The sequence below is a fragment of the Cucumis sativus genome, chromosome 6 (genome assembly GCF_000004075.3).
Source record: "Cucumis sativus cultivar 9930 chromosome 6, Cucumber_9930_V3, whole genome shotgun sequence".
NCBI classification, from domain to species: domain Eukaryota; kingdom Viridiplantae; phylum Streptophyta; class Magnoliopsida; order Cucurbitales; family Cucurbitaceae; genus Cucumis; species Cucumis sativus.
The window spans coordinates 18,211,501-18,238,151 of record NC_026660.2 but is presented as its reverse complement, the minus strand read 5'-3'; the positions used below and the strand labels follow the sequence as shown (position 1 = coordinate 18,238,151).

General features: G+C 35.2%; 1 protein-coding gene across 5 annotated transcripts; it reads left to right on the top strand.

The window, feature by feature from the left end:
* The first annotated feature begins 8,008 nt into the window (after positions 1-8,008).
* LOC101203087 (separase) lies at positions 8,009-26,574 on the top strand. 5 transcript variants are annotated; one of them, XM_031887141.1, is made up of 31 exons: positions 8,010-8,769; positions 8,998-9,175; positions 9,251-9,370; positions 10,426-10,560; positions 10,676-11,139; positions 11,637-11,745; positions 11,827-11,952; positions 12,869-13,162; positions 13,237-13,353; positions 13,449-13,670; positions 13,789-13,899; positions 14,082-14,228; positions 14,312-14,680; positions 14,776-14,865; positions 16,502-16,765; positions 16,862-16,985; positions 17,102-17,830; positions 18,148-18,385; positions 18,824-18,926; positions 19,472-19,669; positions 19,880-19,923; positions 20,017-20,246; positions 20,337-20,580; positions 20,910-21,309; positions 21,426-21,665; positions 21,774-21,861; positions 21,985-23,109; positions 23,625-25,113; positions 25,324-25,501; positions 25,577-25,696; positions 25,994-26,574. In XM_031887141.1, exons 1-27 carry the CDS (start codon positions 8,117-8,119, stop codon positions 22,494-22,496), a joined length of 6,549 nt encoding a protein of 2,182 aa, XP_031743001.1. In that variant the 5' UTR covers positions 8,010-8,116; the 3' UTR covers positions 22,497-23,109; positions 23,625-25,113; positions 25,324-25,501; positions 25,577-25,696; positions 25,994-26,574. The 5 variants fall into 5 exon arrangements, with proteins under 5 accessions (XP_011657385.1, XP_031743001.1, XP_031743002.1 ...); XM_031887142.1 differs by having other exon boundaries at positions 25,874-26,574; XM_011659083.2 differs by having other exon boundaries at positions 8,009-8,769; positions 20,340-20,580; positions 25,577-26,574.
* The last annotated feature ends 77 nt before the right edge of the window (positions 26,575-26,651 follow it).

Sequence of the window (26,651 nt, the reverse complement as noted above, 5' to 3'; positions counted from 1 at the left end):
TGCCAAAATGAAAGTGGAGTATCTTGGCCATATAATTTCGGGCAAGGGTGTAGAGGTTGATCCCGAGAAAATTAGATCTATCAAAGAATGGCCCGTGCCCACTAATGTCCGTGAAGTTCGTGGATTTCTTGGGTTGACAGGATATTATCGAAGATTTGTAATGAATTATGGAAGTGTGGCTGCTCCTTTGACTCAATTATTGAAGAAAGGAGCATATGAATGGACTGTTGCAGCTGCTGAAGCTTTTGAGAATTTAAAGATGGCTACGATGACTCTCCAAATCTTAGCATTGCCAGATTTTTCCTTACCATTTGAAATAGAGACCGATGCTTCTGGATACGGGGTAGGTGCTGTCTTAATTCAAAATCATCGGCCAATTGCTTATTTTAGCCAGACATTAGCTATGAGGGATCGTGCTAAACCAGTTTATGAACGGGAATTAATGGCTGTAGTTTTGGCTGTGCAACGCTGTAGACCTTATCTTTTGGGCAAGAGGTTTGTAGTGAAAACTGATCAACGATCATTGAAACTTTTATTGGAACAAAGGGTTATCCAACCTCAACATCAGAGGTGGATTGCTAAGCTTCTTGGCTACAATTTTGATGTCGTGTATAAACCGGGACTAGAAAACAAAGCAGCAGATGCCTTGTCTCGTGTCCCTCCTACTGCCCAACTTAATCAACTTACTGTTGAGATCAGTTAAATTGGCAGTCCCCAACACTGAAGTTGACCCTAAATTAGTCCCAGAAATTAATGGGATGGATCTGAATGTCTTGTTCAATGATGAAGATATTCTCCCTATTAAAATTCCCCTGGATTTGCCTAAAGATTTAGTGTCTATAGTCGGTGATTGTGGAATCATTCTGGCTTAAATTAGATGTGCAACTGCCTTTTCCTCCTCCCAGTCATTATTAAGGTTGTCTCCTGGAACACTAAGGGTTTGAACGACTCCTCTAAACGTGCAGCACTTAAAAAATTCATCAACAATTGTAGTCATGATTCAAGAATCTAAGAAGGACACCTTGAACTCGGCTTTTATAAAATCATTGTGGAGTTCTAAGGATATTGGCTGGGATTATGTGGCTTCTGTTGGATCTTCTGGGGGAATTCTTACCATGTGGGACAGCAGTAAAATATCTGTAACAGAGGTCATTAAAAGACGCTTCTCTTTGTCAATCAAATGCCTCACTTTGTGCAAAAAGGTTTGTTGGATCACAAATGTCTATGGCCCTTGTGGTTGCAGAGAAAGGAAATTGGTTTGGCCCGAATTGTCTTCCTTGGCTGATTGTTCGGCCGTGGCCTGGTGCATAGGTGGGGATTTTAATATCACTCGTTGGGCCCGGGAAAGATTTCCTTTTGGCAGAAGTACTAGAGGAATGTTATTATTCAATAAGTTTATTGACATGGTTTCTCTCATGGAAATTCCATTGCAAAATGGAAGGTTCACTTGGTCTAGAGACGGTAATTATGACTTAAATTACATACCATTTACTTTACAAACTTACACTTAAGCATTGTTTGGTCGTTTTGAAAGTTTAAGTGATACGTACACACGTTTTGAATACATTTTAGGTTAGATTGTGTTTGTTGCACTTGGTTGTCATTTTTGGTCTTGAAATGCTTTTTTCAACCTTTTTGGTAGATTATGAGTTTCAAACTTACACTTACCATAACAACAAGGAAACATTAGAAAATGACTCAGGGAGAAAGTTGTTGGATCTCTACACAAGAAGCTTCAAGCCAAATTAGTATAACAAATAAAAATCTCAAACCTAACAGCTTGACTAATCATCTGGTGATGGTGCACAATAACACTGGTGATATGCATGTTATTGTTATGGCACTTCAAGCACTAAAGTGACAAACCCAATTGAGTTTCGTATCTCAATGTTACATCTTATGTGAATACTCACCTCATAAAAGCATGTCTTCCAAATAGAAGTATTAAACGGATAGTAAAAAATAAATGATTCCTCAACTCCACCAACACAGAACACCAATTTGACCAAACATCATATGCCAATACAATCAAAAGAAAAAAAAGAACGAATATCTAATAATAATACCTTAAAACCAAAAAAGTTTAGCCTAAGAGAATTGGTTAAATCATAAACCACACAAAGTGCTAACAACAATAACAAGGAAGTAAATAAATACTATCCTCCTCACCCACGTCAGTCTCGCAATGACATACAAGTTCTATATTTGTGTTTAGTAGATTCATGTACTTGAAAAAGAATACTAATTACACCCTTAAATCTTAACTTTTGTGTCTAATAAGTCTCCAAACTTAAAAAGAACATTATATTTCTTAAACTTTTATCCTACGAATTTACAACAAAAAAATGAGTCTCATTTCTAATAAGACGATCGTGTTTTCATGAATTAAAAAAAGAAAAAGCTTATAAACACCATCAAATATAAAATCAAAAGTTATAAAGATCTTTTATAGTTAAAAACCTCTTAAAAATAATATTAAAAGTTTTGAAATGACACAAAATTGAAACCTCTATAATTTGAAATATAACCTATAATATATTTTATGACCAAATAGAGTATTGAAACTTAAAAAAAGAAAATAAAGAAAATACAAAAAGTCCAAAAAATTTAGATGATGGCTAAAGCTTGTTAAGTTGATGAAAATAAAGAATGAACAGCAAAGTCTTAAAAAATGAAAGAGAAAGAGACAACACCCATTCATTGACAAAGATTCATCTACACATTCACCAAAATCACATTCAAATTTCATCAGCCATTGATTTTAAAATTGTATCCTTCTTCTTCTTCTTCTTCTTCTTCTTCTTCTTGGGTTTATTTTGCTTCTGAGCTTTGCAGAGCTTCAGCTTCAACGGCGGAATTCTGCCTCGACATTGATATCGACATCGAACTAGGAGCTCTCGGATGATAAGCTGTTATCTTCTTCCCTTTTCCTTCATATATGATTCCATCTTCTTCATCTGAAACTTTACATTTTTCCCCTAAAATTATTGTCTTTGTCCAAATGGAATCTTCCCCTTTAATCCTCTCTTTCCTCCTCTGTCTCCCTTCATCCAAATGATTCCTCACAACCGAAAGACTTCTAGGAACTTTAATGCTCATGCTTCTCATATGATTCAATTTCCTCTCCGATGCTGATTTCGATATTTGGCTCGGTGGGCTCGTACTCGCCACTTGTTGCATTTTTGGAGGCAGGGGAAGTTCTTTCATTTCCCCCTCGTTCTCTGCTTCTCCACCAGATGGGTTTGCGGCCTGAAACGGTGTCGTTGTTGTTGGGGAAACATTTTCGTCTGTTTTGTTGTCTGCGGCGGCATGAGACGAATCTTCGGACGGCGTCGATCTTCTTCGAGATCGAACACCACATAGCGTCGTGATCATGGAAATAGCTGCTGCCATTCCGGCCGCTAGAAGGAACAGAGGTATCGCCGGATGAATTAACGGATTGTCATCCGTCGGAAAGCTTCTCACCATGACTAAAACATTTAAAAAACAGAGGAAAAGAAAACCCAACAGAGGAACTCTGTTTTCATCTCTTCATTCCCTGAATACTCTGTTTTTTTTCTTTTTTTTTCTTTTTTTGTTCTTCTTCTTCTTTTTATTTTTCAACCTAACACAAAACAAAACAAAACAGAAAGGTGGAAGAACAAGAACAAGAAGACAAAAAAAGGCAGGATTTGGTTAAAATCTGCAACAAAATGAGGAAAAGGAAGAAGAGGATGGTTGTGGGTTTTTGGAATCTGTTTTTGCAAAGAAAGAGAGCGAAACAGAATGCTTGAATATAGGGAAAAAATAATGGGAATAGAAACAGAGGTTGTGGGAGAAGCTTGAGCTTAATGCATTTCAATGGAGCTTCTTTCTTTCTTTCTACCATTTGTAGTAAATTGAATTTCTTCTCAAATTCCTTTCTGTTATGCTAAAAATAAATCAATTTTGATGACAACCCAAAAGGGATGCGGATTCAGATTGTTTGTGGTTAAAATCATGGTGGAATTAAAGCTGGATTTTGTAAAACAACCAATCTAATCCAACAAAATTAACTGCCCAAACTCCATATTTATCATAACCATGTTTCTGCAAGTTTTGTAGCCTTCCTTTTAATGCATTTTGTTAACTTCTTATAGACAAATGAATGGTAGAAAACTTACGCTGAGTTCATAAAACTATGATTTATACGTTACTGTCCTTAAAGTGAGCACAACTTAATAATGTAATTGAGGGGTATTTTTCTTTTTTGTGAGATTGGATGTTGAATTCTTTGTTGATTGGTTGTACAAAATATAAATGAAATAAAGATAAATTTTGTTGATATGAAGTTATTGAAATCCTATGGGGATCTTAGATTAGTAACATGTTAATGATAGAATCAATTCTAAAATATATTATTGGCTTTCTTTTTAATTCTATAGGGACCATTTAATGATATAACATTTATTGAACTAGACATAAAATGTAAAAAAGAAAAAAAAAATCACAAGCTCTTAAGAACGCTATCTTTCAGATATGGGTGCATCATTTTTAATCGTTCACATTAAAAAATATTAAAGTATTGTGATCTGTCCATGGTAAGTTACCATCGAACAGTTTGGTGGGATGTAAAGATAGGGGAAACTTATAATGCATGAAAAATGAGAGGCGCTCGTAAAAGTAGCAAAAAGAATTATAATAATAAGCTCATCTCACTGCATTTTTTAAATTACAAAAATATCAAATTCAAAACTAAATAACTTTCTAATAGCTGATAGCTGTCTAATATCGCAAATTATTTGTCATATTTGTCATATTTGCAATATGAAAAAAAAAAAAGTCTAATTTTTCTTTCATTCGATACAATTTCCCTAAAGTATATAGTATTTTTAATATTTTCATTTACAATTACAATGGATTCTCACTTTTGTTTAGCTTTAGTTTGTTTGTTTCTTATTTTCTTTAGATTTTGATATTTGTTTAACAAAATGAGTGGCTGAGAAAAATAGTGGACATAGAAACATTTCACAAATGGAATGCTCAAATAAAATGGGAACAAAATAATATCATCTTATCTTTACATAACAAGTTGCATATTATGAACATAGTTTGGTTTCAAACTATACTGACCTATTCAAATAATAAAATGAAAAACACAACTCACCAATCAACATATTCCAAATGTAACAATCACAGAAAAAGAAAGACTTGAAAAAAAAGAAGATTTTATTTCCATAGTTTGACTGATTGACTTGTTTACATTTCAACAATATATCAAAAACTCCAAAACAAACAGATGAAAAGAAGAAGAACAGCAACAACAATCAAGAACTTAACACAAATAGACTTAAAGAACTCACCACCAGCCATATAGCATTTGGGTGTACTTATCCTTAAGCCATCTGAAGCTTTTTCTAAAAGATCCTTTCATTTTGCCTTCAACAGAATACATCTTGTAACTTGCTACTCTCTTCTTTCTTTGAAACTCAGGATCAGCAACAAATCTCCATGATTTTGAAGATGACCCAGAAGTGCTTTTCCCTTTCTTCACAGAAACTTGGCTCTTTGACGATGGCCCATAATATTTCTCTATCTCCATGGATGAGCTTCCTCCATAAGAGCTTCTCCTATCATCATCCATGGAAGAAGATGAAGAAGATGATGATGATGGAGATGGGATATGGGTTGGCTTTGTATTTTCAACTTTGATTTTATAATGTTTTATTTGGGAGTTGGGAAGAAACAGACTTTTGGAATTTATGCCCCTCCAAATGGACAAATGTATTTTCTCTTTTTTAATTGGTGTAGTTTTTCCTCTCTCCCAACCACCTAAAAGGGATGGAAAAGAAGAACTTATTTGAGTTGAGATTCTTTGACCCAATGAAATAAAAAATGAGTTTAATGATATTATAATCATTGGAAATATCCTGGAAAAGTATTCTGTGATGTGGAATTATTGGTTTAAGAAACACTAAGCTAATAAAAAATGAATGTGGCATTAACGTGTGATATATATAAATTATATTGATTTTTGTTTATTAGTAGTATAAGAAGACATAGAGACATTAGAGAGCTAATAGACCATATATTATATTACCATGTCGATCTATGGAGATCTTTGTTGACATTAGAGAAATTGGATCCCCGAGCATGACAAGCTGAATTGTGAGTAGTAGAAATCATAGTTTCGAGGATAAAAGGAAAATGGTACGATACTAATGCTTTGTGAAATATCGAATGTCATTTACAAGGGCTTGGCGGCCTTCGTTGTTAAAACGATCTTAACTTTCAATTAGAATTATAGAGACTACTTTCTACGTTCCTCGATCACGACAAAAATATTGTTCAACGATGCATCAATATGGTTCAACTTAATTGGCGATCTCAATAGTGTGTTTGATGAGATTTGTTGTTTGAAATCATTGTTACTAGGAATGTTCAAGCTTGTGTTTGGGGTGTGAGGTTGGGTTTGCTATGGTGCTCGTCTAAAACTCAAAGTTTATTTCTCAAAGCTTACTTTGTTTCGTTGTTTAAAACCAATCCAAAGTTTTCTTAAGCTACGGTTTAGGTGTTTGTATAATGTACCCTTATGTTTACTACGATTGCTCTAATTTGAATTGCAAACAAGAGAAACAACACTACTCAAGTCGAAAACGGTATCATGATATGTGTCAACGAGACCAACAAAAGTCTTTGCGACACTAACGGTATGCACAAGTCACGGGTGATCATTGGTCCAAAGCTACGAAAGATATTCATTCCCAATGAGTGACAAATAATGTGTACCAAAACCTATGAAAATCATCAAAGCCAATATTCAATACATGAGAAAGCACATCCAAACACACGGCAACAACCTTATTGAGCTAGGTAATGGCTAACAACTCCCCAAGTTTGTTTGGTGTGAGACCACCAAAAATCACTCTACCCACTTAGGACACACGTCCACAACATATCAAAGAGTTGATAATATTTACAAGATAATCTATTAGTGACAGAGACTCTCGTTACTCTTAGACTCTAACAAATTTTACTATATATTTACAATTTTTAAAAAAGGTTACTTTATATGCTAATATTTTAAATATAATTGATATAACTACGATAGAGTTTGTTGCCAACTTACGGGAAAACCTTTGTTGCCAACTTACTGGAAAATCTTTTAAAGGTCGTGCAACGTCACTTGCAAAATTATAAATACAAATATACAGAGACACCTAAAGTATTGTTATGATCAAACTGAAATAATGCCATAATTGCCTCATGACTTGCTTAAAAAAGTCACAACATAACCAATTCAGACTCCAATACTGCCATGTTTGCCTCATGACATGCTAAGCAGCAGTCCCAAAAGGCACAGCATAACCAAGAAAACACAACTAATTGAAAGAATAAACAAAAACACATGTAAGTTTCAATTTACAAAAAAGGGAATAAATTATACATAATCATTAAAAGAAAGTGCTAATCACTACAATTTACGATATATATATATAGATAATCTACGTTCAAATTGACACAGATTAGCAAAGTTGTGGACCGGTGGTCAATAAAAATAATGGCTTTTTGAATACTCAAACGCCTAGAGGAAAAAAAAAACTCGAAAGAAAGGGTAAGCTAACAAACTCAATCGTGATTTGGATGAATACAAGTTTAGAAAAATTAGTAATAAATATAGTTACAAATCATTACGTATGAAGTGCAATAGAGAAATATCTAACTAAACAGTGTTCAATCATGTAGTACATGCTAATAATTCTTGTAAGGGATATCGAAGCCATGTTTGAAAGGTAAAAATAACTTTTATCACGTTTAAATCACTTTTTATCATTTAAAACGTTAATTTTAGATTGTTTAATATAATTTCTATTGAATGAAAATTAAAAACATATTTTAAAGTGATTTTAACTCATAATTAAACTTTGTGACGTTACTCATAAAATCATTACGTAAGCACATAAAATGAAATGAAGACCTTGGAATTAAACAGAAGGAGATAATACATTTTGGATGCGAAAATAACAATAAGAGAAAGAGAGAAGAATTCGAAATGAATTAAATTGGCGGGCTTCTCCACTAGCGTTCTTAAGAAGGAACTTAGCACTCGGTCTTAGTCTATTTCCCCCGGCGTTTCCTCCCTTTCATTTCACCGGCAATGGCCTCACCATCAGAATCCGCTCTCATCTCACTCCTCGAAACAGCCGATTCCAAAGGAATATTCTCTCTAGTCTCCGATTTTCTTTACCCTTTCTCCGATATCAAAAAGCCCAAGAAATGCAAGAAATCAGTCAAGCCTACCGACGATTCTTCTACAATACGTTCCCTAGCTAAGGAGTTCCTCTCTTTTCTCAATCGCGCTCTCTCCATTCTCCCCAAACGCCTCACCGACCCTTCTAAACTGGGCAACCATCTCGATTTCGCCCTAGAGTTATTTGAAATTTATAAGCTTTGCTTGGGTTGTTTGGAATGTTTGACGTCGCAGCTTTCGTGTAAACCCTATACTGTCGATGTCCAGAGGATTCGAATGGTGCATTGCATGGAGGATTGGGGACTCTTCAAGGATGCGGAGGCAGAGGGGTTTAGGATTTTGGACAGGCTTCGGGATATTGATCGTAGATCAAAGGCGGGGAAATTGGATTTTCGTGTCATTCACGATGGGGATAAAGGTGGTGGCGATGAAGGTTTTTGTTTGCTATTCGTGGAGGTCGTTGCAACGGTTGTTAAGTGTACGGCATGTGGTCGTAGTAAGGAAAGTGGCGACTATCGTAGGGTTCTTGGTTTGGTGGAGGAGGTTAGAACATGGTTCAGGTAAGAACTTCACTGTTTAAGTATCAAAGTTGATACCATTTTCGTTTCCCACCTTTTTAATATGGTGGCTTAGCTCGTAGCTAGATTGGAGTATATAGAAATTGTTGGAAGGCAAGATTTCTTAGTGGAAAAGTTACTGAAATTGCTGGTTTCATACTAGTCCAGACCCTTTATCTTAAATAAAAAGTAGACAGTTTATTGATCTGGTATACACATTCCTTCGGGCAGGTTTCTAGATGCTAAAGTATCCGAGAAGACTCAAAGAGCACTGGTGACATATCTAGGCAAGTGTACTATTTTCCTGGCTGAGGAGCTAGTTTGTTTTGGTGAGAGTCTCGTAAGTCTCTTCTGCCTCACAACATTTGCTGAATATGCCAAGTCGTCTTTAAGAGATCAGATTTACAAGGTGATGTATCAACTTTTTGTTTTTTCTTTGTGGATACTATATTATATGCTAACATTGTTCTTTATTTATTTTCAGTTGGCCCGTCGGATATGTTCCATCCTTTTCTCTCTACAACAGGAACATCATACATCTATGCTCGTCACAAACATACTAGCATGCGTTTTGAAGTCTCTGACCCTAGAAATAGAATGGAAGGTACAGTTAATTGAGAAGTTATGCCTAAAATTTTTTCCAATACCGACGCTACCAAGTATATCTTTCATTGAGTGTACGATATCTTGAACAAGTGCTCGCGTGGAACCATCAAATTAGAAAAACTTAATGGTGTATTAAAGGGTGTCATAAAAAAGAATTAAGGCTAACTTTGTTCCCTCTCTATAGATTTTCTTTATATGGTACTTTGTTGTTGTGCGGCATAATTGTGTCAATGTAGAAGAGAGAGGATGCTTCTCTTAAACAGAGGCTGAGTTTGTTAATTTTTCTGAGAGAATGTTAGAGAGCAGCTACTTCCTCACCATTTAGTTGCTAGAACTATCAACTTCTTAATCTCTGGTGTCCAGAACAGCTAAGCTAATATTTCTCTCATTCCTTTAATAAAATGAGGCTGGTGATTTCCATGCAAAGGAAACGATGTGTTTAATGCCGTCTATGACTTCTATTCTACTAGATTTGACATTGACTGGAACATAGTCATAAAGTTACTAAAACAAATGACATAAAATAAAGTAAGCTTTTACTCGTGGAATATAGAAACCAATCAGGGCCCTCAGTTGAGAATTAGTCAGGTCATATATTGACAACTATTTTACTTAAAATAAATTATTTCATGTTAAATTAATTATTGAGTCGTAGGTTATGTCTCAGAGTTGTTATAGGTCATAACTCATTAAACATGTTGGTTAGCATGCTAATTTGCCAAACTGGCTCATTGGCATCGCATTGTGTCCCCGAAACCTTAAATCTTGGGACCTGACAAGCCATGACGTAGGAAGCATGAGCCCTCTAGTTTGAGTAGAGTCTGTGTTTTGCATGGACATGTGCTGTGCATCTGATATAGCATGATATGGATGTCAACTTTTGAATGTTTCTTTTGCTCCTTTTGGATTTTGTATCTTTGAGCAATAATCTCTTTTCATTAAGATAATAAGAAGTGTTGTATCTTGTTAATAAAAAACCTTTTAATGCTAAACTCTTGTTAATAAAAGACCTTTTAATGCTAAAATCCTAATGGGTAATGAGTTTCTTTTCAGGATGAAACTGAATGTACAGTTGTTGAGTTTCTTCAGCTCATCTGTTATTGTGTAAATAAATGTCAGAGTGCAAGTTCTGATTGTTGTTGTGCCTTTGCTAGACATCTTGAGGAACTGACAAGTGATTGCCGTCAGGTATCTTGTTTGAGCTTTTAGTTTATGTACCTTCTCCAAACATCATCTTCATTTGCAATATTATCTAATATAATTTTTTTTTTATTCCTATTTATCTGTTTATTTATTTTAATAGGAAACAACACCATTGGGATTGAATTTGAGGCTTTATGCTGTTGGGTTGAAAATATTTTCTAAACTACCCAGGGGTGGAACTCATGGCTCTGCATTTAGTATTTTACTTGATGATAAAGACACTATGCAGCGTTTGGTTAGCTTAAATGGTTTCCTGGGGAGTTACTTTTGTATTGGCTGCAGAAAGGGTAACGGGTCCTGCAGCATTGAGCTGAAAGATTTTGTTGGCCAGCCATGTTCACATTGGAAATCTAATCATGAACATGAGGTCCCTTCTTTCCTGAGCTGGACAGAGGCTTATCTGTCCTCTTACTTGGATGCAATTAAGTTCTTATGCAAGCCGCTTGCTGAGTCTGTAAATTCCGAGAGAAAAGAAATCCTCGCCGAGGATAAAGCTGCTTCTGCTTTGTATAATATTCAGAATATTTTGCATCATTTTTGTGACGTCTTTCTTTTTCGTCAAAGGTAAGTTATTTTGTAATAAGTGTTTCTTTTATGATCATATCTATGAGACTTGTGCTTGTCCAAAAAAGAATAATGGTTCCATTTTCATATTATAACTTAATGTTTTCCTTGTCAAAGTTCTTTGTTGACATGTAGTCTATTCATTCCGAGTAGGGAGCAGCTTAACTTAACCCAAGTTTTTGTCATAGGATAGTCACATGATTCAAACACTTCTCAATCACCTTAAGGTGAAGGGGTAGGTTGGGGATGTCTTTGAAGTTATGGACAAAATCACGTGACCACTTATTTAATAAAGATATCAAATGTTTCATAAATTGATTGTCCATATCTATTGACTTTCTGTTATCTTTCTAGAATTGTAATTCAAATTAAGTTCTCTAATCTTGGTTTTTGAACTATTGAATCTTTTATCTATTGACGAGTATAGAGTACTGCATTCTCAAGTAATTTTTGCTATGCATTATATTTTTTCTGACTCTCTTTTCTTTCTTGTTCAGATGCGCAAGTGATGCTAAGAGAGATGAATGCAATGAGAGTGTTAATATGCTATTAACTGTTGTTGTGGCTGCTTTTACCCTGTCTATAAGAACAAGGGTGGACATGAAGGTTGTCACAAGTTCTGGGGCATATTAACTAGTCTGAAATGGTTGCAAGTTACCTGAATGGTTTTTCTTTTCTTATTCACAGAGGAGCACGGATTTGATCAAGGACATTATCTCTAGCAAATGGATTCAACCTTTTGCTTTGAAACATTTATTTGCTTCCCTTAACAACATTGGCCTAATTTTGTACAAAAATAAGCAAATAAGAGAGGTATGTTTTCTCACATCAGATAGATGAACTTTTAAATGTGATGTTGATGTATAAGGATCAAATTTGGTGCCCCTGGTTCACATCATGGAATCACAAAATGTTGGACTATTTCCTCTAAGAAAAAGTATTAAGTTATCTAGAAGCATTTTTATTTCAAAAACTAATTATTTTCTCATTGACTTTGAGACCTGATAGCAAGGATGCCGTTGGTAACGATTAGTTAATATTGACTTGAGCATTAATTAGAGCTTGTACATAAGCCAAAAATATACGTCAAATTCAATTGTAGAAATTATTAAAATTTAATTATACCCGATCAAACCTAATCTAACTAATATGGGCTTATAGTGTAAGTTAACAATAAATTTAGTAAACTTCAGACGTTTTCTATTGACTTCTTAACATTTGATTGATAATATTTTCCATTTGTCCTTGACATGAATTTATCCTGGATTATTGAGTATTGACATATATTGATGTGAGGTCATTGGTGTACATGTAGGCATGTCAAAGATGCATATATCTATAAATTTGCGTTCTAAATGAATATTATGAAAAAAAGAAAATTCTTAAAAAATATATAAATTATATGAAATTAATTATTTTATGGTTTGCCCCTGATATTAATTTTCTTTTATTTCTTAAATATTTTCACTCAAATTCAGTGGGATTCCTTCAAAGAATTTCATCCACATTGTTAGATCATATAAAATCTTGTTTTCATTCATGATTCAAGAAGTGAATAATCTGTTATGAAAAAGTTATCATCATATTTATCTGTAATTTCTACCTTTTTCTTTTACCCCAACCCAAATGTTGGCTAGACTCTCCTTGGGTGTATAAAATAAAATATGAAGAATTTGATGAACACTTGGATCTAGTATTTATCTTGTCTATTATTTCTCCATATGTACAGGCTTCAAAGGCATTGAAGTTGTGTTGTAGCGCATCCTGGACCTGTGTTAGGCAGTTTTGTCAGATGCTTGATGATAAATCAAGGCCAACAGACAGTGAATTTTCTGAAAACACTGTTCTAAGTTTTGTTAATGAAGTGATTACGAGAAGTGCTTTTCTCATTGATATGCTCTATCAGCGTGACATGCATAAGGTTGAAAGAGCAATGAGTGAGATTCTTAAGAGCTGGTCCATGGGTGCAACATTATTTAATGGGTTGCCAGTTCCCGTGCAATTGGTGAAACAATGGGTTAAGGTATCATCTAAAGTTATTCAATTTATTAGGCCACTACATATTTTCCGCCGGTGCTGATTTTAATTTTTCCCCAGATACAATGCAAGCATCACAAGAATGTGGATCCCACAAAAAGCACATTGACCTTGTATTGTTTATTGGGGTCTTTTAGGATCATGACAAAGGCACAAATTGGTACTCTCATGGAACAGGTTAGGTTCTTTGTCATTTGTTCACTTCAAATTAGTTTTCCTTAATTTCTTCATTAACTTGTGTTGTAATGTAAGATTGCTTAAGTTTTGTATAGGAACTTGTTGAATATGAGGAAATGAGCAAGCTAAATCCAGAATTTTGTCAATCATTACAAGGGAAAATCTTGAGTACCCTCCTAAGGGATGTGTATGTTACACCAGATCATAGGCTAGAAAAAGCTAGAGTATTTATGAAAAAAGCAAGGGTATTGAGGTTTTCTGAAACTGTATGTTTGGACGATTGCATCCAATGTTTATCAGAAGCAATATCTACAATGGTAAGTTTGTGGTTGAGATGCTTCACGTTTTCTATTGATTTGAACTTTACAGAAGAAGTGTTTGCTTGTTTTCAAGTTGGATATACTTTATACAATTTACATATTGCAATTGAAACAGATTGAGACTGCTGGTGGAACTTGCAGCTCTGGAGTTCTTCATTCTCATCAGTTAGCTGTGGCATATTTCTTGCGTGCACTCTGTACCCATGAGGCTGTACCAAATTCAAAGGTGTTATGCATGAAAGGCTAGTCTCCTATATTGAGTTATTAACATTTGGTAGCTTTACAAGTTCCTTTTTGTTTCTTGATGTGAGAAAAATGTCTCTCTGTCTCTGTCTCTATCTCTATTTTCTATCTATATCTCTTTCTGATTTTTATTTCTCTGTTAAATGGGTTTGGATGACAATGAAGCAGCAAGTCTTGCAAGATATTGCTTCTGCATTGGGCATATGGTTGGAAATTTCAAATCTGGATTCCTTGCCAGATGGTCAGCGCTTGATACTTTCTGAGTATATGTTGCTGCTATTACATAATGCTTTTGATTTGTTATCAATGAAGGTCTGTCTCTTTGCCATATTTCTACTACTATTATTTGGGTAATATTCAGGTCCATTATTTTACTGCTTGGTTTTCATTTTCAGGGTTGCATGGATTACTACCATAGCATCTACAGTCTCATGATTAGATTATTCAAATGGAAAAATGTTCAATTGGAGAAGCTGTTGGCCCTTCTGTGGGAAAGTAGAAGAATGAGTCATGCAATGTGTACTACACCAGCAAATGAGATAGTTATAGCACAACTATCTGAGCATCTCGGTGAGCTCCCCAAGAGTTTTGAACTTTGGACAAATTGTCTGAAGACATTGCCAGGCACGCTTGTTGTATTCCAGCAGACTTTCTCATTTTTATGCCCAAATTATACCCAGAGTTCTTGTAAACATGAAAAATCTGTTCGATTATATGTGACAGTTGATGAGGTTAAAGAAGCTGCCTCAAAACTCATATCTCATGTAATTCTCTCAAGTTGCAGTTGATCTCCATAAAAGTTTTAGGCTGCCATTGATATGTGGAATCCACTCTTTTGCTAATGCTACTTCTCTTGCAGATTCCTGCATGCACGAGTTCTATTTTCTTGGCTGGACATCTTTACTATGATTTATGTGAAAAACTTATTTCAGAAGGCTGTCTGATTGAGGCAAGTTTATATAATCCTTTTAAACTCAAGAATATTTGTATTTGAAGTTTATACTATCTTTCTGCATGGGGTGAGCGTGAATCTTTCCTAGTCTTGTACCATGAATGAAATGTCAAATTGATTGACCTAAAACTTAAGTTGATGAGTGAAAGTAAATTTAATATTATATTGCCACTTTAACACTCTTCCGTTGTGAGCTTGGAAATTTGTAGAAGACCTGGAAATCAATTAGGATATAACATTGCAGGGTTTGAACACATAACTAATGCTCTAATACAATGTAAAATCAACGATTGACCTATAAACTTAAATTGATTGATGAAGGTAAATTTAATGTTATGTCAATACTTTAAGAGAAGTATTAAAAGTTTGTCTAAGACTTGAAGATGAGGATTATGTCCAATTTACAAGATTGAACTGTTAGATTGAAATGAGATTTTGAACAATAAACGGAGCAACTATCTCCTTTCCAAAGTTCCCTAAAGTATGGATGAAACAGACAGATACTCATGAAAAGAATATAATAGTCACATAGTAGTTGAAAATACTGTAAAAAGAAAAACAGATATTTAAATTTTATAACTATGTGCCATAGTTTATGTTTTCTTGTTAATTTAGAGTAAAAGATTAAATTTATCCCATGCCATTTGCTTAAGCTTTTGGGTTTCATAGTAGCTTAACATCCTATTAGAGTAGGAGGTATTTTAATCTTTATTAATGTAATTTTTCTTCGATTAAGTTGATAATCTCTTGTTTGATCTTGTGTTATTTTGTAAGTCTTTAAGTGAGAGGAGTATGAAAGTATGAACAGAAGGATAGATTTACCATATACTTAAGCTTTGGAGTTCAGCTGTAATTTAACTATGTTTGATATATGATTTATTTATGAAAATGAATATTGATTCTGCTTACCTAGTTTCAATTCTGTCCATTCCTTTCCAATCATGAATTTATTGGCACCCTTAAAGCTCATGAAGTTACTAGTAGTTCTTCAATTAGCACAATGAAGTGCCTAGTGTTTGAACCTCCAAGATTAGCTCAAGTGTAGAGGTCATAATTACAAGAAGATCAATTTGGTACAGGAAATAACTACAAGAACAATATGATGGAATTAGTTGACATTATGTCTGTTTCATACAGCTCTGTTTTCAAATTTCTCTCTATCCAAAAGCTCCATAAAGAAAGCCCTAATGAACTTAAAGGCACTATGTTTATCTTTAAAACAATGCATTCCTGGACAAAGAAGATAGATTATTGTTTTTGCTAGGCAATGCACTGGACCATTTTAAATAGGCCTGTGAAATCTCCCAAAACTTGGAGTGGAAGAGCAGCTGTTAACGAGATAGTCTTGAGTTTCATTGTCTGCTTCATATAGAGCTTTTAGATTTCCTGTTTTGGACTACATAGTGCGAGTATGAGTGGTATGTTTTTCACAACCAGGAACTGATTAACAATTTGAAGAATATAAAAAGCTTGTTAGATGTGGCTTTGATTTTATAAGACTTAACTTTCCTTCTTTTCCCGGGGGGGAATTATGGTTACATTCCAGGCAATGTTTCCTACCTTTATTGCATATCTTGTCTATCTTTTGATATTGGGTATTCTTCTTTTGATCACCTCTATTTGTATGTATTAGGCTCTCTCATGTGCAAAAGAAGCTCATCGTTTACGTTCTAAACTATTCAAAGAGAAGTTTATATACACTGTTGAGCAGCATCTTGAAAAAGATTGTGAAATGGCTTATATTAGTCAGAAGCCTGCATATGGCATTAAGAATCTCCAGAAAAACAGATCGGCTGCTCGTGATGTGTGGTCATTTGATAAAATATCATGGGATGTAGAAGGTTGCTATCTTAGTCCTTTTAATGTACTTCAGTGTTATCTTGAAAGCACTCTTCAGGTAAAACTTTTCTTTTATGTTAAAACAGATTTTAAGTAATCCGTCTGCTTGCTAACATATTTCATATGGGTATGCTATTGCTTGTATAACATCCAGGTTGGTCTTGTTCATGAGATCATTGGAAATGGCTCTGAGGCTGAAACACTTTTAATGTGGGGAAAAAGTATCTCCTGCTTGCAAAGCTTGCCACTGTTTGAAGTTGCTTTCTCTTCTGCTTTAGGTACTTTTATAGTACGAATTGTTTACTTGGTTTCATGTTCCAGTGGATATTGATTGTTGAATGTATACTTGCTCGAAAGAACTGTATAGTAGGTAATTGTTGTGTACTTCTGGCAGGAAAATTATATAGGAAGAAAGAGTTATGGAGTTTAGCACAAAAGGAACTTGAAAGAGCCAAACAGATTTTAAAGGATAGCATTACTTCTTGTTTGAAGTGCAGACTGGTGCTTGAAGTAAAAGTTCATCAACAACTTGGAGATCTGTCCCGCGATATGTATGTAAATGCTAAAGGGATAATATCTGAAGAGCGATTAATAAATGCAGAAGGGTTTTATAATTTAGCTCTTGAGAAACTAAATCTTTCTACATGGAAAAATTCTATTAGTGGTCTAGATGAAGAAACATTTCTTTCATCTTTGACAATTCAAGTGGAAAGGCCAAAGGACAAAAGGGATGGTAAAAAGGCTAAAAAAATAACAAATGCTCCCAAGTCTTTCCAAATGGATCAGTGTGTAAATCCTCAGAGTAATATGAGGTTGACTCGCTCTAGATATCGGACGATCCAGGGCCAAAGCGCAAGCAATTCTAATGATGAAAAAGTTGACCTTCCTGTGCATCCGAAAAACAACATTCCTGATATTTCTAGTGCTTTGGGCCAAAAGCAATCACACTTGCAAGTGAGTTGTTGCACACAAGGGAGTGAAGCATCGTGCAAAAATGGGAAAGTTGGATGTTGGCAATGTCTACCAATGGAACTAATTGAAGCTGGACAAATGAACAATTTCATATATCTCAAGTGGGAGTTTGTTCGTAGACGGCTTGTGTTAAAGCAACTTTCTGGCTTAGGTATCAACAAAGTTTAATACCATAAGATTCTTTAGTTTAGTGATTAGCATGCACACAAATACTTTTGTTGGTATGACCCATCCAATTAAATAAATGTTTATTGTCAAACTTTTATGATGAAGAAGTTCTTTACATTTTGCTGTGTCAATTTTGAACAAGAATGCCAATGCCCATTGTAGTTAACTTTTAGTTAAGACTTGAGTGTGACCACCGTTTAACTACAATTTGTATTAAATATTCTTCATTGCCCATTGGGCGTAGGGAATGATTTTAATATTAACTATATTATCATTATTTTCTCTGTTGTTTGTTCCTAGGTAAAATCTCAGAGATTCGTGGTCAAATTCATCAAACACATGAAACTATTTTGAAAAGCATGTCCTTCGTAGTAAGCAGAAATCTCTTCTTTCAAGCGCACTATGTGATTGAACCCACAGTTTTGCTAGAGTTAATTGGCAAGGAGGTCCATGGAGATGTGTTTGCAGTTGAGAGGGCATCGGTTCTCTATGAAATTTGCTGGTTCTCTTTGAAGAGATACAAATATGCAACTACCAAGTATGTATAGTTAATCTATGGTCTAAATATTCCACATAAATGGCTATGTCTATTGTATTCCTCTCCTATCTTATCTTTCGTATAAATTAAATATTGCCATCTCCTTATTGTGTACCTACCTAGTCACCACTGTGTTGTTAAAATTTAGTATTTTAAGCAAAAAATCACTTCTGTTCAATATTGATTACAATGAAAATTTCTTTCCCTTTCCCCTGAATATTGAGGGTTTGTAGAACAAAACTATCTTGAATCTTGCATTTATAGATACATACAATGTTTCCCCACTTGGGACAAGAAAATTGGATTCTTGCTTTGGAGTGAGGATTAAACGTATTCTTAGATAACACATTAAATTAAGTTTGCTAAAACATAGAAATATTATCTTTCCTTAAATCAGCTGTTATACCATAACTCCCTTTTCCGGTTTCTCCTTGGCAGGATTATTTGTTGTCCTTTGTCTCAGGTTGACTCTGAAACATTGGTTTCTTGGCTGAGGGTTGCCCTTGTACTTTGCTGTGAGGTTCCCGTACTTTTTCAAAAGGTCTAACTTAGTCATTTCAGTTTTAGATGTTAATGTTTTTATTTTATTTTATTTTATTTAGATTTGGAAATTAGTTAATATGTTTTGTCCCTTTTCATCATTAATGTGTTCCTTTTTTTTTTTTTTTATTAGTAGTCATACAAATTGATTTTTTGTTCGTAAGCATGCTACTTAATTTAGCAATTTGCTTTGGTGATTGTACATTCTTCCATAATCCATTTATGTTTGATTTTTCATGTTGTATCATTAGTCACGCATCCTGAAATTTTCCAAATATATCACATAACTTCATGTGATGCTTATTTAGGGATTCAGTGCTTGTCATCTTAAATGAATTTGAACTCCATTAGGATGCTGAGTTAAATGATGGTGGTTTTTCTTGATAGATGAAAAACTATAATTAGGAACTATGCATAAACAACAAAAATCGTTTTCCTCTAACCTTTCTTCATTTTGTTTGTGCTTCAGTAAAATCCATTCTTTCTGTTCTATTTATTTATATTATTTCTTGGTGGTTAACTTTGATTCTTTTTGTTACTGAACAGGTTTCAAGATTGCTTGCTGTTATGCATGTAATTTCTTCAACAAGTGAGCTATTTTCTTTGGCATCTTCCAACACAATACTAGCAGACAGCCACTGGGTTTCATATTTTCACCAAGCTTCGGTTGGAACTCAATTTAATAATCAGTTCTTCCCAAATACAACTGGAAGATCTTGTGTACAGGATCTTAATTTTGCACAGGTCTGCTGAAACTTGCACTTTTTTTGTAGGTTTTTTGCAGTCTTTTGTAAAGTTCTCATAAATGGATTGCTGCATATGTTGTGTTATCAATTTTCCTTTGATCTATTTTTCCCATTATTTATTTTCTGTCTCATCTGGATTCTTATTTGTATGCTACATTTTATGCATGGGCTCGTAGATGGATTTTCATTTAACGAAGTTTATTTTCAGGATTTTGATACAGGAGAAGAAAGATTAAAGTTGAAGTTGTTTAGGTAAATTGCATTCATATTTGAATATTATTCAATATTCACAACATGCTGATTAAATTCTTAACCAAGTTCGTTATTCTGGCTTTCATGTTGTAGAAGGGGACTTCTTTCTAGTCAAGATCTTGAAGAATATGTGAGAAAATTCTTTGATGACCTTCCATGCGTGACTATGGTTTGTATTAGTCTGATTGAAGGAGATCTTGCTTGTTTACTGCAACAAATTCTCCATTTTTCTTCATCTGTTCATGCATGGATCTTGATGTCACATTTAAATTCAAAGCGTGAGCCACTTGTTTTATTACTGCCGGTGGAAACAATCTTAAAAGGTACTGCAGCTAGAAACTTATATGGTATACTTATTACACAGTAATATTTTTAGCATAAATTGCAATTTACTCCTTCTTTGGGGCTTGTAGAAGATTCAGAAGATTATTCAAATCCTTACTCAAGTGATATATGTGAAAGAAATGATCTGACTAAGCATTGGCAATGTCCGTGGGGATCCTCGGTCATTGATGAAATTGTACCAGCATTCAGAATTATACTAGAGGGGAATTATTTATCATCTTCAGAGTTCCCTTCCGAGGATACAAAAACAAATAGGAAGTTGTGGTGGAAACGGAGAACAAAGCTTGATGAGTGCCTTGGTAAATTATTGGGGTAGGTTACGTTTATCAACTTAAATTCAATTATTTTGGTCATTATTAAATTTTTCCACCTATGTTTTTTTACCTCCTTTAATCAATGAATCTATTTCATACGAAGGATTTTATGAGTTTTACTTGTACGACTCTAATCAAGTGTAGGTAGTGCACTTGAATAGTAAACCCATTTCCCTAAAATTGAATGTTAATGAAGTGAGTATTCTTTCCCGTGCAAACGGTTGTAAGTAATGTTGGGTATTGATCAACGTTCTAGTATCCAATTGGCTGGCAGAATGTTGAAAACTTATACTGTGTCATGTTTCTCGTATTTTGCTTCTTTAACAGAACTATTGAAGATTCATGGTTGGGCCCTTGGAAATTTATGCTTTTGGGGGACTGGTCAAATAGAAAGCATGTAGAATTTGAATTTAATTCATTGGTGCTGAATTTGAAATCCAAATGCAAACTGGACGTGAATGAGAGTCTACTGAAGGTTATTTTAGAAGGTCCAGAGGAAGTTCTTGAAGCATTTGATTCAAAATTGTATTCAAGGAAAGGTTGCATCATTGGTAGGGAACGATTTTATAATAAAGAGGGGTCTAATCCTTTTCAAAACACATCGAAGGGATTGGACCAAGTTTCTGGATTGGCCTTGAAACTAATACAAGATGCAAAAAAAAAACTCGAAGTGGAAGACAATACCAGCAGAGAGCCCATAATTCTTGTCTTGGACTATGATGTGCAGGTACTCTTTTCTTAATTAGCATCAATGGTAGAAGATAATTGAAGACCAAATTATTATTTTAAACAGTGTTGAGTCATTCCCCTATATATAAATTTAAGGATTGATGAATTTGCCAGATGCTTCCATGGGAGAATTTACCTGTACTTCGAAACCAGGAGGTTTATCGCATGCCTTCTGTTGGCAGCATTTGTGCAACACTTGATAGAAGATACCGTCAGCAAGAGCAAGATGGTGGGATCATGGCTGCCTTTCCTTCAATTGATCCCTTGGATGCTTTTTATTTATTGAACCCTAGTGGTGATCTCAACAACACGCAAATTGAATTTGAGAATTGGTTTAAAGATCTAAATTTGGAGGTAACTTGTTATTTCTTCACATGAGAGATAACTCCCATATCGTGTATTAGGAAATTATCTCCAAATGAATCGTGATACTTATCATAGTAAGTTTCTTCTGAATAACAGGGAAAGGCTGGATATGCACCCACATCTTCAGAGTTGATTGAAGAATTGAAAAGCCGCGACCTCTTCATATACTTTGGCCATGGAAGTGGTAATTTCTTTTTTATTCTTTATCATATTAAGTTCTATCATTTGGCCATTTTTTTAAGACTGTCATTATATATCGTTGTTTCTTGTTGTATTTTGCAAATATGGCTGGGCGATTGGGTTACAGGAGCACAATATATTCCCAAGCAAGAGATTCAGAAATTGGATGCATGTGCTGCAAGTCTCCTAATGGGTTGTAGCAGTGGTTCCTTGACATTAAATGGTCATTATGTTCCACAAGGGACTCCATTATCTTATTTGAAGGCAGGTTCTCCTGTCATTGTGGCCAACCTATGGGAAGTGACTGACAAAGACATTGACCGTTTTGGGAAGGCAGTTCTTGAAGCTTGGTTGAGAGAAAGGTCATGTGCTTTATCTAGTTCTGCTCAGCATGACATTGTCACAAAAGAGTTGGAAGCCATGAAAATAAGTTCTAAGTGTGCCAATAAGAAAGTGACAAGTTTACCTGCAACATGTGAAAGTGGCTCATCAAGTAAAGGCCATTCTGTTCATAAGCGAATGATTGGTTCATTCTTGTGTGAGGCTCGTGATGCTTGCACTCTACGATACCTAATAGGAGCATCGCCAGTTTGTTATGGTGTTCCTACGAGCATAAAGAAGAAGAAAGACCCGTCTTAAATAGGCATGACACAACCTGCTGTAATAGGCTTTGAAGTTCAGATACTCCATTTCTTTGTAGGACTACCGACATTTTCTTGTGGCATTCCAACTCCCATCGTGTATTGGAAGACACAAATATCAATCTTGTTGTGTGATACAACCTGGCTTTTGAAATTGCAAGTTCCATTTCGAAGACATGAAAAGTGGCAGAAGGGTATACCTGCAGTAGGAGAAGCTTTTTTTGTTTTTCTCCATGGTCCTTTTATAGCAGCAGAGTCTACTTGAAGAGGATGTGAAGAAGTTTCATACTATGATCGCTGGGTTCAGTGAGAAGATACGGGAAATGAAGATTTTGGTGGAGAAGGAAAAGGAGTTGGAAGTTAAAGTACATTAGGACAAGAAGATTGGTGAAGAGAATGAAGAGCTGGGGCAGAAGGTGGAGGATCAGATGTTAAAACTAGAGAGGTGGAAAAGATGAGGAGAGAATTGCAAGCTGTGAGAGGGATATCGGTGATGCCGAAGTCTCAAGGAATGTGTGGCAGGAGAAGACATGGGATCTTGATGCAACAATGGGGAATATGTTTAAGGAGCTTGAGACCATGGCAATGGAATGTAACCAGGCTATGAGGAGGTTGCCATTCTTTCCCTTTTCTATACTTATTGTTGTCATCACTTAGTTATGGTTTTCCACTGTCTCAAATTCAACCTTCATATACAGTACTACAGTAGAATCGAGTTTAAATTTATTTCCACTACTTGTAGGTCGTTATTTTGAAACCGTAATAGACTAGAATCTTATCAACTGAGAATAAGTTCTAATTATATTGAATTGTTTGGGAAGTTTCTAGATTTGATTGTTAGTTATGCTCAATTTTCTTTTTTCATGAATTCGGCATCTTATGGAACTTATCCATCACAAGCCATACTGTTGAGCATGACATCTCTTTGAATTTCTGCAAATAATTTGTTGGTGGATTCAAATTTTCTTATACTAATAGGATTTTTTTCATAACAACCTTACTTGAACAGAATTTGCTTTATAGGTTGTACAACTATGTCCTTGAGTTCTAAAATTGAAAATATTCTTATAAATTCATCATAATTACTCTGCTGATGCTAATTGCTACTTCATTTTCTTATTATTAGGTTAAAGTTTGATAATTGTCATCAGTATTCACTGAATGCAAAGGAGTCGACCCCAACTGATGTAATGGGGATTGACTATAAGACAATCATTAAGCCTGCACTCAATTCCTTTGCAAAGAATAGTTCCACGATGGAGTTGGAGGGTTTGATTTCTCTCAGGCAGCAATCAAGTGAAAGTAGTGCTAAAATTGAGTCGAGATGCAATCACATAGCTTCCCTTCAATCCCATACAGATGAAATAAAGCGCATAACAGAAAGATATTGGCACTTGATTCAAGATGTGTCAGTTGTCTTACTTTCTGCATGTTCTTAATGCAAGAATCTTTTGTTGCCTTTGAGCGAAGTTTCTTATTAATTATTATAGTCTGCTGCCAGACTTGAAAATTGGCTGCAAATAACTTCATTTTATTTCATCATTTCTCTTATCATTTTGTTGGCGAAGGTTTTGCTTGGCTGCTAGGAACTATGGTTTGCTAAACGTGTTAATGGTTTCAATCTTCTTGAAACACAAAAATTCCTATTTTGCTTGGAATGGAATTCTACAATGTTATCATTTCTTATCATTACCCCTTCACTCCCTAGTAAGGTATAAGTCTACAAGTTAACGTTGTAGAGAGATAGAAGACGAAAAAACAAAGCTAATATTGTTTATTGGTTGCCCTCAAAATCAATGAAAATTGAACTAAATATCTGCTGTGACATTACTCATAAAATCAGCATTTAAAATCAAGACCTTAGAATTCGAAAGGTAAAACAAAAAGGAGAAAAATACCCTTAAGAAGAAGAAAAGAAATCAGACACATGACCAACGACTTTCGCAAAAGAGAGGAAAAATAAGAAAAAGAGGGAGAGATCAATTCAAAATCAATAGAATTGGCGGGCTTCTCCGCCGGCGTTTGCTCACTTCATTTTACCGGCAATGGCGTCGCCTCAGAATCCGCTCTCATCTAAGGCTATATTCTCTCCAGTCTCTGATTATCTTCACCCTTTCTCCGATATCAAAAAGCCCAAGAAATGAAATCAGCCAAGCATTCTGACGGTTCTTCTGCAATCCGTTCCCTAGCTAAGGAGTTTCTCTCTTTTCTCAATCGCGCTCTCTCCATTCTCCCCAAACGCCTCACCAATCCTTCTAAACTGGGCAACCATCTCGATTTCGCCCTAGAGTTATTTCAAACCTATAAGCTTTGCTTGGGTTGTTTGGAATCTTTGACGTCGCAGCTTTCGTGTAAACCCTATTCTGTCGATGTCCAGAGGATTCGGATGGTGCATTGCAAGGAGGATTGGGGACTCTTCAAGGATGCGGAGGCAGATGGGTTTAGGATTTTGCAGAGGCTTGGGATAAAGGTAGTGGTGATGAAGGTTTTTGTTTGCTATTCGTGGAGGTCGTTGCAACGGTTGTTAAGTGTACGGGATGTGGTCGTAGTAAGGAAAGTGGCGACTATCGTAGGGTTCTTGGTTTGGTGGAGGAGGAGGTTAGACCATGGTTCAGGTAAGAACTTCACTGTTTAAGTATAAAAGTTGATACCATATTCGTTTCTCACCTTTTTAATATGGTGGCTTAGCTCGTAGCTAGATTGGAGTATATAGAAATTGTTGAAGGCAAGATTTGTTAGTGGAAAAGTTACTGAAATTGCAGGTTTCATACTAGTCCAGACCCAGTAGACAGTTTATTGATATGGTATACACATTCCTTCGGCAGGTTTCTAGATGCTAAAGTATCCGAGAAGACTCAGAGAGCAGTGGTGACATATCTAGGCAAGTGTACTATTTTCTTGGCAGAGGAGCTAGTTTGTTTTGGTGAGAGTCTCGTAAGTCTCTTCTGCCTCACAACATTTGCTGAATATGCCAAGTGGCCTTTAAGAGATCAGATTTACAAGGTGATGTATCAACTTTTTTCTTCTTCTTTGTGGATACTATATTATATGCTAACATTGTTCTTTATTTATTTTCAGTTGGCCCGTCGGATATGTTCCATCCTTTTCTCTCTACAACAGGAATATCATACATCTATGCTCGTCACAAACATACTAGCATGTGTCTTGAAGTCTCTTACCCTAGAAATAGAATGGAAGGTATAGTTAATGGAGAAGTTACGCCTAAAATCTTTTCCAATACCGATACCACTAAATATATCTTTCATTGAGTGTATGATATCTTGATGGTGTATTAAAGGGTGTCAAAAGAAAGAATTAAGGCCAACTTTGTTTCCTCTATAGATTTTCTTTATACGGTACTTTGTTGTTGTGCAGCATAATTGTGTCAATGTAGAAGAGCAAGAATGCTTCTCTAAACCAGAGGCTGAGTTTGTTAAGTTTTCTTAGAGAATTCCTCACCATTTAGGTTCTCTCATTCCTTTATTAAAATGTTAGGACTGGTGACGCGTTTGGGGAGAATGGAGAGAGTACGATTGAGAAAAGAGAGAAACTCCTTAACTAGGGAACGGATTGCAGAAGAATCCTCGGTAAGCTTGGCTGATTAAATACATTTCTTGGGCTTTTTGATATCGGAGAAAGGATGAAGAAAATCGGAGACTGGGGAGAATATACCTTTGGAATTCGTTGTTTCGAGGATAGAGATGAGAGCGGAGTTTGTGAGTGACACCATTGCCGGTGAAATGAAATGGAGCAAACGCCGGAGGAGATGGACCGAGACTGACTGGCTGAGTTTCTTCTTAAGAACGCTAGTGGAGAAGCCCGCCAATTTAATTCATTTTGAATTCTTTTCTCTTTTATTTTCCCTTATTTTTCTGATTTCTTTTCTTCTTCTTGTAAAGGGCTCTTCTTTTTTCTTTCAATTTTTGCATTTAAAACGTATTATCTTGCTCTGTGGAATTCTAAGGTCTTGATTTCATGTGTTTATTCAATGATTTTATAGGTAACGTTAGAGCGGATAATTAGTTCGATTTTCTTTTTGGAATCGACCAATAAACAAAATTAGCTTTGTTTCTTCATCCTCTATCTATTTACAACGTTAGTTTTTAGTTTTCTAGCCTTTCCACCACCATGGAAAAAGGTAAGATCTATAGTT